General features: G+C 37.0%; 1 protein-coding gene across 1 annotated transcript in view; it reads left to right on the top strand.

Moving 5' to 3' along the window:
• LOC113528411 (arf-GAP with dual PH domain-containing protein 1) overlaps positions 1 to 12429 on the top strand; it is a 39575-nt gene extending 27146 nt beyond the window's left edge. Inside the window, exons 5-11 of the mRNA XM_026916944.3 lie at positions 4099 to 4211; positions 6356 to 6502; positions 6804 to 6887; positions 7116 to 7178; positions 7424 to 7495; positions 8850 to 9078; positions 10037 to 12429. Of these exons, the coding sequence (XP_026772745.2) occupies positions 4099 to 4211; positions 6356 to 6502; positions 6804 to 6887; positions 7116 to 7178; positions 7424 to 7495; positions 8850 to 9078; positions 10037 to 10065 (737 nt within the window). The 3' untranslated portion in view covers positions 10066 to 12429. The remainder of the gene's footprint in view (positions 1 to 4098; positions 4212 to 6355; positions 6503 to 6803; positions 6888 to 7115; positions 7179 to 7423; positions 7496 to 8849; positions 9079 to 10036) is intronic.
• Positions 12430 to 13164: the final 735 nt, after the last annotated feature.

Below are 13164 nucleotides of genomic sequence, written 5' to 3'. Positions count from 1 at the left end.
TGCAATATCCAGACAGCAAGGCATGAAACTCAGAGGTAATAAAGCATGAAATGGTAATATGGTAATTGCAGTTCTTATCTTAGCAATGTTTCTGAGATGAAAAAGGCTAGCATAGTATTATTATCTACATGAGCTTCATACTAGAGACTGGAGTCAACAATCACATCAAGGTCATTAACTGCTGCTAACTAAAAGGCCATAAAAAGTTACTAAATAATCAGAAAGCTTACTTGTAGCTGCCTGTGACCCTAGTAGAAGAACCTATATATTGACCGAATTAAATAGAAAGAGGTTACTCAATATCTAGTGGCTAATGTCCTAGCAGAATGTCACTTATTCTTTTTGTCTGCTGCTTGGCTCCAGGTTTGGATTCTCACAGATTAACTAGCACTGTCATAAGACTATGAGGTAACTTACATGAAATGAAAGCGGCACCATCCCAAGTGGGATGGATACTGACCCATAGTAGAAGACTTTCCCTCAAAATTGGCCCAATTATCAGTAAAGCCCACATTGTTTCCAGAGCACCACTTGGACATCCAGCAGTTCAGTGACCATTGACATGTTGTACTTGCATTGTGTCAATGATTCCAATCCTTTGTTTTGCTATTTCCCTTCTGGTTCTGGTATAGTTTGTTTAATTTAAGATATAGTCCTTGCCTAGTTAGGTTGCCTGACATTGTTTTTGTTTTGAGTTTGTCATGCTCTTTGGATTGTCACTTGTCACCTTGAATTGTTTGGTGAATAAGAGTCATTTTCTTAAATCATAACTCAATGAAATAGTTTGTAAGAATGAGCTTTTTACAGAGTGCAGTTATTTGGGAAGAATGATAAGGGTGCATCCATTGTTCTTGGTGAACACACACTGCTTGAGGCAGCAGCATAGCTGAGTTGCCTTATCTTTGTTTTTTTTTGTTTTTTTAACGTTTTCTTGTGACTGTCTGCTTTGTGCTCTACTCAGTGCTGTTTTGTTTGCAGGCAGTGAAGAAAGTGCATCAGTATGATTGCTGCCATTTTTGTTCCACAGCGGGTTGTTTTGCTCTTTCCAAATCCCTTGGAGTTCTTTAGTCAGTGATATGTCAAAGATTTCACATTGGAGGCTTGTTATCAGTTTATTAATAACTAAAAAAAATACCTAAATACATCACTGCAGAGCAATGTAGAAATCCTTCCATCCATTTCATTGCTTTTTTTTTTTTTTTTTTTAACATTTCCTTGGTGACTTCCCCTCACAACTTGTGTAACACCTATATCACACAAGTGGCTACTAACAAGGGGGAGGAGGGGACAACAAGAAGCAAATTTTAAAAGAGGAACGTACTTACCCACAGTAGTGAGCATAAACATTCATAAAATGATTTCTTTGGTGACTTGCACACTAATTTTATTTTAAATGAGATACAGAATGGTATAGTTGGTTAAACAACAGTACATTTTGAATTCATGTTTTACTTCTTTTTATAACAGCTTTGTCTGCCATTTTTTCAGAACCAGAAATGCATTAGATCACTATGAATTCTGGGCCAATTCTGTTCTTGAAGTCTACATCTCTGTTGGCTCGATCCTTTGTCCCTCCAAGGGGTCATCTATCAAAGATCATTTGACTTAACAGAGTAATGGAATGGTGGGGATGGTGCCACCTGGGGGCTGTGGAGATGGCTTGGGGATCACATATGGGGAGCTGTACTGTAATGGCTTGGGACTGCGATTGCTGTAGTGGCTTTGGGGCTGCAGTTGCCACGAGCAGCTTCGTACTCAGGACTCCATCAGTGGACAGTGGATAGATTTTAACCAGCCGGACTTCTTGCAAATACTGTGATGAATTTATTGGTTGCACAAATGCACTATTTGTCCATATAGTACACAATAGAAGGGATTTATTTATAATTGCACTATCCGTTGCACCCAGATGAGGATGGGTTCCCTTTTGAGCCTGGTTCCTCTCAAGGTTTCTTCCTCATATCATCTCGGGGAGTTTTTCCTTGCCACCGTCGCCACTGGCTTGCTCATTAGGGATAAATTCACAGTGATAAATTTAAATATTTACAATATATTTTTGTGAATCCATTTATTTCTGTAAAGCTGCTTTGTGACAATGTCCATTGTTAAAAGCGCTATACAAATAAAATTGAATTGAATTGAATTGAATTGTAAGATGTTAAAAAGTATTAAACAAAAAAAGTCTAGGTCAGACATTTATGCTGCCTCAATCTTTATTACAGACAAGAGAGCAAGAATCATTATTCAGCTCAGCGGCGTGTATGACTTCAGCACTCCAACAACGTGTTTGTGTGTGTGGTGTCCTTATACTGAATTGCCTGGACACTGTGCCGAGGAATAGTGGGTCTTTTCTATGGCCGTATTAGCCAGTATTAATTTATCTAGTGAAATCAAGCAATGGCTTCTTACCTGCTTTTCCAGGCTCTTTTGGTGTGTTGCTAACAGTGATCATGTAGCTCACAGGGCTTTGACTTGCTCTCTGCACTGTCATTAAATATTTAAGACCCTGTTTCAATGGGGTCTGAGGCAGCACATTCAGCTAATGGTAGTGTGATTACATCTGCAAACAGGCCTTGATTGCTAAGTGATATCATGACAAGTACATTTATGTATACAAAATAATATGATAAAAAACAGATTTGGCCAATAATTTGACATGGATTTTAAGTAATCTGATCATGTGAAAATGATACACTTAATAATGACATTTCATTTAGTAGCATTGCTACAAGTAGTGAAGCTATTAATTTTATTTGCAGTGATGAGGTGGTAGCATTGCTAAGTATTTTAGCAGAGTTGATAAACAATAGCACATGATTTCATTTTCATAACATACATAACACTTTTTTAATACATTGCATATTTTGGACGGAAGCACAATTGACTTGAAGTTCTTTAGGAGTGTTAATGTTCCAAAGTCTGTTTTCTTCAGATTGTCTCTGAAGACTCACTTAATCACTCTCACCTGTTTCGTGTTTCATCCTTTATTAGTACCCCTATTTAAGTTCTGAGTTTTCTGTGTTTAGGTGCTAAGCTTCTGTTGTGTTTAGCCTGTTGTGTGTTGAACGCTACGGTTCCCTAGCACTCATTTTTCAGTTCTACCTATGATTCTTGCTTTTACTTCATTTTTGTTTGCTCTTTTGTTAATAAAAAGACTGTGCTTGCATCTGTCTCCATTACCTGACAGCAACCAACCAATTTCTGTGTTTTTCTTTAATTAGCCTTTGTGTCACAATAAGAAAATATTTATTTTTCACCTTCAAATATTATATATAGAGTTATTACATCACTATTAAAATTACATCACTATAAAATGTTCAAGGGGGTGAATACTTATGTAAGGAACGATAGATAGATAGATAGATAGATGCATGCATAAATACATGGATGTATGAAGAGATGTCTGTGACAGTATCCAGCTGGGGCGTAGGCACTTCTCTGTATGTATGTGTGTGCCAAAATTCCTGCCTGGCTAAGGTTTTTCCATGGGGAAATGAATGTAGTCAGAGAAAGAGAGGGACTGTGAGAGCAAGAGAGTGAGTATGTATAAGTGAGAGCTTTCTCGGTTGAATTCTGCAGTATTAGATGCCGTCTTTTCCTCCCCCTATTAATGCTGTTGCTCCAGTATTAGGGTAAGCCAGTGTGTATGTTCACTGTGTGACAACCCATCTAGGCTTTCTGTACTGAAACTAAACTTAACAGCTCCTGCAGAACAAATGCTACATTCTCACATTGTCTGGAAATGTCAAAATATACATGTAACTAAGCACAGAAATATACAGAAGACCATGTATACTGTTTATGCATAAGTGTTTTGGTGGTTTGGTCTAGGGTGGTTCAACAAGTTGGGAAGGTCTGAGCATATAAGTGTGTGTGGACCCACTACTGATTGCCCACCTCCCGAAAAAGCTATAATGAATAAATAATTCATGGATGTCCAAGGAAGACATGCTGTGCATAACTCTCTCTGAATTTGCACTGAATTTGCATGTATGTGTATGAAGATTTCCACTGTTAAATGAAAAGACACCGCAAACTTTCTTCCTTTCTTCCTTCCTTCCTTCCTTCTTGTGACTCCTGTTGTTACTCTCTTCACAGGTTACCGGGAGGGGTCTCTATGGAAACGGGGACGAGACAACGGCCAGTTCCTGAGTCGAAAATTTATTCTCTCAGAGCGAGAGGGAGCAATGAAGTATTTCAACAAGCACGATGTGAGTTTTTCTCTCTTTTGCTCTCCATCTTCCTTGGTGATCTCTGTGTGTGTGTGTGTGTGTGTGTGTGTGTGTGTGTGTGTGTGTGTGATTAGACACAGGTCAAAAATACCAGTGGAAATGTCGAAAATGCTGACATTCTCATCATCGTGGAACGTCTGACTCTGCCCGCTTCTCCTTTCTTGTATAGTCATGCTATTAAAAGGCTTTCTTCAATTGGTTTTTGCTGTTACTTTCACAACCTTGTACATTACAAACTCAGACTAGAGAAGACTGTACTCACTGATCTCTTCCAAAGGTGTATGAAGTTGACATATGAGATTGTTTAACAGAGGTTTTCAATATTTTCATTGTAATAGGTTAACTGAAGGATTTGTTTGAATTTAACACCATTGTAGCATTATAATATTACGTTCACGTTAATCTGGAATTATAGAACGCAAAATTTTCTGAAAGCTCCATTTTAAGTGTGTGACATGACATTATAAAAAAGTATGACTGAAATAAAATGGCAGTGGTTTCCATATTGAAAGGAAGAAGTATAATGTCAGCATTTAGCTCTATACTTTTCTGTACTTTTTTTAGTATTGACTTCTGAATGAAGATGGTAAGTTTTTGTGTGTTTCCATAGAAAGAACAAATTTTCAAGTCCAAGGACATGAACAGCTTCAAGTAGAATATCAGAACCATCTTCTTGTAATTACCGTAATTGTGACATGACACAGATGCTCTATAATTTGTTCTGTAGAACATTAAAATTCTCGTCAATGAATACAATACAAATAAACACTCATTTATCAGTATTTTAGTGAAGATTAGAAAAAAAAATCACCTGGTCTTTTTCCAGTCTTCAACTGTCCAGCTTCGGTGAGTCTGTGCCCATGATAGCCTCAGATTCTTGTATTTGGCTGACAGAAGTGGAGCCTGATGTGGTCTTCTGCTGTTGTAGCCCATCCTCTTCGAGGTCTGATGTGTTGTGCGTTCTGAGATGCTTTTCTGCTCACCACAGTTGCAAAGAGTGTTTATCTGAGTTACTATAGACTTCCTGTCAGCTCAAACTAGTCGGGTCATTCTCCTCTGATCTCTCTCATCAATAAGGTATTTCAGCCTGCAGACCCTCCATTCACAGGATGTTTTTTGTTTCCTGCACCATTCTGTGTAAACTCTGTGGAGATTGTTGTGTGTGAAAATCCCAGGAAATCAGCAGTTTCTAAAACCAAATCCTAAAACCAGCCCGTCTTGCACCAACAACCATGCCATGGTTAAAGTCACAGAGATCACACTTTTTCCCCATTCTGATGTTTGATGTGAACATGAACTGATGCTCTTGACCTGTATCTGCATGATTTTATGCATTGTGCTGCTGTCACATGATTGGCATGATTGGATAACTGCATAAATGAGCAAGTGTACAGGTGTTCTTGTTATAGTGACTGGTGAGTGTACATTCATTTTTAGCTGGCAGACGTACCCATGTAAAAACAGCCAAATATCAAATGTAAACTGCTATAAGATATTTAAGAATTTGCTATAAGATATTTTATGAATTTAAACATTATCAGAAATATGGTTCTCCTATTTTTTTTTTCAAGTATTTTTAATACTGCTCTTATCATTTGCTGTCTCATTCACATTTACACTAATAAACCTTAAATCCTCTCAGACATTTTTTTCTGTCTGGTAGTACCTTGCTTTCCACTACAATACAGTATATTGACCCTTTCCACTGGTAATACTTGACTTGGTGGACTGCTGGGGACATACAATGCTTTGACATTTATCTTTTGTGTACCAGGTATCTCAAATCAGCATTACATTGCCACAACAAACTAGAACTAGATATAAATTCTGCTTAACCTAAACAGGACTCAAATATAGGAATTTTTTACTCAAATTTTACATTGCAGTAAAACAATTAACATTTTGTTGATAGCGAAATAAAAAAAAATTAATGTTCTATGGAAAGTTTTATTTAGTCCACTGTAAAATTACCTGCATCTTTTATTTACACATACACCTGTCATGAAAAGGATCTATGAATGTTAAATTGCTTGAGTGGAATTAAGCAGAATAATTTTGAGGGTTTAATGTAAATATGGGTCTGTGTGAGAGTGTTGATATTTATGTGGATATCACTGTGGCAGGCTAGGGAGCCCAAGGCCTTGATGAAGATCCAAACCATTAATGCCACCTTTCAGCCAACCAAGATTGGCCACCCTCACGGGCTCCAGATCACCTACCTAAAGGACAACAGCACCAGGAACATTTTTGTGTACCATGAGGATGGAAAGGTTAAGATACATCCATGATGATTAATTTTCCAAATGAGTATTCTTTACATGTTGAAGAAAGTTATCTTAAACTTAGAGTACTTATTATAGAAACATTTTGTCAGTGATATATCTATCACATATTGCATATTTAGTAACTTGAGCTTAACTGACTGAAATGGCAGTTTGTGTTTTGCTGTGAAGCAATATGTGAGAATTTATTTTAACTTTTGACTCCCACTGCTGGTCATGGGGAGAAATTACATGTTAATCACTGATGCAGGCAGCAAATTTTTTTACATTTTGATGCATGTGTTTTTAGGAAATAGTCGACTGGTTCAACGCTATACGAGCTGCTAGGTTCCATTACTTACAAGTTGCTTTTCCTGGAGCCCCTGATACTGAAGTAAGTAAACCCCAATAAATACACACAGTGCACAATGCACAAGCAATTCATAGAAATACTAGAACATCTATTACGCCATCTCCCCAGGCCAGTTCTCTTTATGGGAACCTGAGGTTTTGTGGTTGAAGCCTTGTTTTTAAGATAAGCCTGTCACACATTCTCACAAAACTTTTGTTCACATCCTTTCTCTAGAGTCTAATGAACTGGCTTTTTATCTTGCTTGTCTAGCTGGTGTCCAAACTGACAAGGACCTACATTAAGGAGGGTTACATGGAGAAGACAGGTCCAAAGGTTGGAGCTTCTTGATTCGATTGCGGACCTAAACCATGCTTGAGAATTTGACAGCAGTTTTATGAACCTCAAGCTGTTCCTCAAAGCAGGAAAATAAGAAAATGTATAGAAGAAGGGAAGTGAACAGTGACTTGTTGATAGATTAAGTTATTTTAAATAATTAAGGTAAATGAAGGATTAAATGAAGGAATTAATTAACCAAATATCTGTGTGTTTAACTGTGGCTGTCTTATATACTGTTCTAGCAAACAGAGGGTTTTAAAAAACGTTGGTTCACCTTCGATGACAGGAGACTCATGTACTTTAAAGACCCTTTGGTGAGCAGCAGTTTATGATGATTATTTACATGTCCTTGAATATGCACTCACCATCCACTTTAATAGGAACACCTGTACACCTGCTCATTTATGCAGAAATGCCTTGTTGATGAGAGAGGTGATTTTATGCATTGTGCTGCTGCCACATGATTGCTGCATAAATGAGCAGGTGTACAGGTATTCCTATTATGTGGATGGTGAGTTTTTGTTTTACAGCATAATGTAAAACAAAATATAATATTTTGTAAAATATAAAGTTGCATCTGCATTGATCTTATTGAGTGTCAAAACTTCATTGCTCAATATTTTAAAGTCATAGAATTGTCAGATAGAACCTTATTATTATTATTTTTTTTTAAATAATTGTACAGTTCTTAATAGTCTGCTTCCTAAATCATTCTATGCCATTGTAAGCAATGTTAACTTTCATGGTGCATTTACATGTTGTTCACTTTAGTATTCACCTGTTAGATACACTAATTGCTGAACTAGAATATATGCATTTTATTTCAAAACAAGAGTATTACTTGAAAAAAGTAGCACTCATTTGAATGAAATCAGTCCTCCCCTCCCTTCTATGTTTTTTAAATAGAGGTTATTTTCTTCTAGCAACTCAGAGATTTACTGCCTTTTTCCTCTTAGTACCTGAATTAATCAACTGGTGTAATTGTCATTATAGAAATTATGATGGCTAGAAATAGCCAAGAAATAAGGCCTGATCAAAATGTGTGCAATTTAGTAATGTCCACTAGATGATGTTGTGTTTTGTTGTAAGTGCTGCACCAGATGCAGTTTGTCTTGAAGCTAAATGATTGTTGGGATATTTATAATGTGGTACTCCTGACCGCACTGGTTAACCCATATTAGGCTAGGGATAACTAGCCTACGGTAGCAGCCCCGTTGGACCCCATTGCCAATTTGAGTGTAATCTGAGCTGAATGAGATATTTATACACCACCAAGTCAATCAGATTAGTAGTGGTTTGCACGTTTGCCTTGCATCTCCAGGGTTGGGGGTTCAATTCCTGCCTCCACCCTGTGTGCGCAGAGTTTGCATGTTCTCCACGTGCTTCAGGAGTTTCCTCCCCAGTCCAAAGACATGCGTTGTAGGCTGATTGGCATCTCTAAATTGTCTGTTGTGTGTGTGTGCGATTGTGCTCTGCGAAAAATAATTATCTGTCAATAGGAAACTCCACATTCACTGAATGGTTATTTTTTAAGTAATGTAGACACTTGTTAAACAAGTTAAAATCTTATGGTATAGCTTATTATAAACATTTTTCACAGTCTTAGATATTGTGAGGCCTGATACCCATTTTACCTCACTAATGCTAACACTCTAACATTCTGTATAGGATGCCTATGCACGAGGGGAAGTGTTTATTGGCAGTAAGGAAAGTGGCTACACGGTAGTACCAGGCCTGCCCCCCTCCACGCAGGGGTACCACTGGCAGTTTGGCGTCACCATTGTGACACCAGACAGAAAATTCCTCTTTGCCTGTGAGACAGAGGAGGAGCAGAAAGAGTGGATAGCTGTATTTCAGAGCGTCATCAACAGACCCATGCTACCACAGGAGTATGCAGGTGACCTTCCATTTACATGCTTCACTTTCAGCCTTATTATTTCAAGGTCTTGAAATAATGGGACCATTGGTATTAAATACCTGTTAGCTTTGTATTTTGTTGTTATTAACATTCATTGTGCATCTTTCCTTTCTCGCTTCTCAAATTTAAAATGATTCATCCTCAAAAGATCAGCAAACAATCCTAATGCTGTGTGCACTCTCTGAGAGCCTATGTCATGACACTAAAACAGATACTCTAGCATATTTCAACCATTCTCTATCCACTACAGCTGTAGTGTGTCTTATTACCATGGCCAATAAGATTTCTTCAGAAGATTTCTCTAAAACAGTGGAAAACATATTGACTCGAAATTAAGCTCAAAATCTGTATAAAATCTTTCAGATAGAACTCTTTTCAGAATGTGATTGGTACTGTAGTTTGTAATAGTATGTTGATGGATACCACAAGAAATAGATATATAAATGCTAAAATAATTTTGACATTACTATATTTACCATCAAACAATATTTTGCTTTGTACCTTATGGAAATATAGGGTATTTTTGCCTGTGCATGACAAATTGCATTCTTTTAAGTAAATAGTGTCTGGGGTCTGGGAATACAGAATTTAGTTTTTCTGACACTGTCTCATATTTGGAGAGTCACTATGAATCTTTTGGATTTACTCGGCCTACTATAAAGACCAATACTGGCACAGTATATTTTGTTTCTGTATACAGCTTGAAGCATAGACACATCCTGTTAGAATTACCCATTCTAACTGAGCTACTAGGCCTGCTTAGATTTTTAAAATCTTAGATTTTTTTTTCTAAACTTGGAAAAAATTCCTTTCCCAACATCCAAAAAATACTGAAGAGTCACAATATCTTTAACAACAGCCCTTCATGCTGCTATACAAATCGATAAGGCAATAGTTCCAGACCTAACTGTTTGCTTTCTGTTCTTGCCAAATGCAGTGGAGGCGCACTTCAAGCATAAGCCCTGACCGTTTCTGGGAATCAAGAGCTCAGAGATGCTATGAAAGCCTGTAGCAACGCACAGCACCAATGCCTATCATCACGGGGCGCAGAGAGAGACAGCGACGAGACTGCAGCTCCAGAACACTCAGACTGGGCTGACACAATGACTGTGCAAACTCTGCTTTAAAATACTGCACACTAGCACATCCATGTTTCATCCCAGCTGCTTCAAGTAAATCATAATTCATAATCCTTCCTGGCAAAGATGTCATTTGATGGTGACATTAAGTAAAAGTGACACAGAAATGAGCAGGGGCCTCATTTAGAAGATTTTGCATGAACTCCAGAGTGAAGGTGTGCATACGCACAAAAACCAGGAAATTGCGTGCGCAAAAATAATTATCTGAATGTTGAAAAAGATTTATAAAACCTTGCATATGCACACCTGCACACAGTTTACTTTATAAATCACAGTCTTCTTGAAAATATGCACAGGTGAAAAAGCCTCCTCTCCCGCCTGGTTCCTGCCTACAAATATCCATAAATAGTCAATGCAAATGACCTCATACATATTTAAATGTCAGGTGTCCCATTAGTTTTTGTGTGAGGTAGTGCTGACAGTGGCAGAGAGAAAAGCAAAAAAGAGGAATATTGAAGAATGCGAATAGGAAAGGACACAATAACCTCCGTTTAAAACTTGATAAATAAAATTGAAAATTTTTTTTAAAGGGATTATGTCCAAAATACCAATGAAATTAAAAATCTAGAGATGTGAATCGATTAATCGAGTTGCTGGTTAGGGGTGATGAGGACCAGGAGCCCATTCTGCTGTGCCATTTTGTAGAGCACAGAATACGCCCTCCAGCAGACCTTTTCTGGTTGGTGTAGCAGTCTCCCACCTGAAGCAGTACTCCTCGTGAGAATACATATATTCATTTATAGAATTAAATTGCAACATGAGCGCAGACATTTACTCTGATTACATTAGGAAACTTGGACATTGCTGCGATTTGCATTTTTATGTTGGCCTCTTCACTCACCGTGTAAAGAACTCTGATGTACTGAATTGTCAACCAATACAGCTGACATGATAGAGCTTAAGGATGGCTGGGGTTGTTAAGATCAGTAAGTGGACAGGAGCATGTTGGTCTCTCAGCACATAGTTCCAAGAGAATGGCTCTTGGAAATTTAAATCTGCTCATTAGCCAGTCATCCTGGCAAGGAAAATCTTTGTGGTATCTAAAATTTGTGCTTTGTTGTTCTAATCTTATTGTTCAGTTTACATGGTCTTCTAACAATACCAAAAAACACCATTGTACCATAGACAATGCATCATTATCTAGCCTATTTATATCATTATGTAGTTTATTAATAGATCTATAAATGTGTGAAATTACTTCACACATTTACAGATTAAACTGTAGACTGCAAATTGTTAATTAAGGAATAAATATCAATACCTATAAACAAACTAATTAACCAGTCTACACAAATAAATAAACAAACTCATAAAAATAATGTTATGCTTTAATGCTTCTTATGACCAAGTAGCCTGTATGCCGTTATTATGGAGCTGCATAATTTGATATGAAGTGTAATAAGTGAAAGCTGTGAATTGCACATTGAGCTGTAATTCTCTACATATCCTGAGGGTGTCTCTAATGCCCACTGTTTCTAAAATGTTGTGGCTGGCTCTACGCGTGTGTCAAAGCTTCCGTAAATATACGCCCAATTTCCTGACAAGTATTTCTTTATAAATCTCGGTTTGTGTGTAGGAAGTAGCGTATGCACATTCCATATCCATTTTTGTGCATACACAGTCTTTATAAATGAGGCCCCAGGTCAGAGCAGATCAGTAGAATGGATTACATTTTGACTGGATTACATTTCAAACTACCGTAGCCTCTATTGCCTGAGACAGACATGCAAACATTCCAGGTCAAAGTGTCCAGTGAAACTCCTCATATTTATTTATTTATTTGTATGTCTACTGTGTTGAGATGAGAGTCTGGTATACTTGTGTGAGCACTGAAGAAATGCATTAAAAGAAAAATAACAATTGGACTATGTAATCAATGTAATACACTTTAGAAAATTGCTGAGCTTTGTGTATAATCTGTGCATAAAATTATTTTAATGAAAAATGTATGCCCGTGTGTATGTGTTATCTGCAAATTACACAGTCTTCATGAGATAGCACTACTGTTACAGGTCTGAATGGCACTTCATTCATTAACATTCATTATAAGTTGAAGTTCACCATTTTTAGGAAATCTAAGAATCTTGAGATTGCAATTTACACTTTTATTAAACATAAATTATTGCACAACAAGAAGATTCATGTCTCAAAAAGATCACAATGCGTTACTAGTATGCAGTTTATAGTTACAACCAGAAAGCAGAAGATACAAATATTATGTTTTCTTTCCATGATCCAAGTAAACAAGTTGAAAAGAAAAAATGGCTATAAAAATAAAATATAACTAGGTAAACAGCACAATTTTTTTGTCAACTGGCAAACTTTTCAGAAAAAGCTTTAGGTGCATATGCATATACAGTATGCATTACATTCATGTATCTTCACAGTCCACATAGACACATCACTTAATCACACTAAACAGTGCCTATACAAGGTCTACATACCCCACAGAAATGATCTGATGTTCCATTAAGGGTTAACATTAAAACATTTTTTCAACACATGATAACTAGCACCATGCAGATTATAACCCATGACTAATATGTACTAATATTAACCAAAGAAAAAGAGAATAAAAACCCATATTTTAACAGTTTTTAAAAGAGCTTTGGTGTAACCAATTGCTTTCCAAAAGCAACACTAATCTAAGAGCTTTCCAGAGAGAACAGAAATATGACACATTCTCCCTTGTCTCTAAAATGTAGTTATCATCTGAGTTCAGAAGCACAACAGACTTCTACCTGCACTCAGCTGGAGTGAGTCTGATTAGGTTTGTCAAGACTATTACTGAAAAGAAGTAGATGGAATGATTATTCTAGTGATTAGTCCCAGTTTACTAATATCCACTGAATACTTTAAGATGTATTATCATTAGCTGTAATTTGGAATAAATATACAATAATACATTTGTTACACATCTGTGCAT

This window comes from Pangasianodon hypophthalmus, chromosome 13 (assembly GCF_027358585.1).
Source record: "Pangasianodon hypophthalmus isolate fPanHyp1 chromosome 13, fPanHyp1.pri, whole genome shotgun sequence".
Classification (NCBI taxonomy): Eukaryota; Metazoa; Chordata; class Actinopteri; order Siluriformes; family Pangasiidae; genus Pangasianodon; species Pangasianodon hypophthalmus.
Note: the sequence above shows the minus strand (reverse complement) of the source record. Positions and strands in the feature narration are given on the sequence as shown.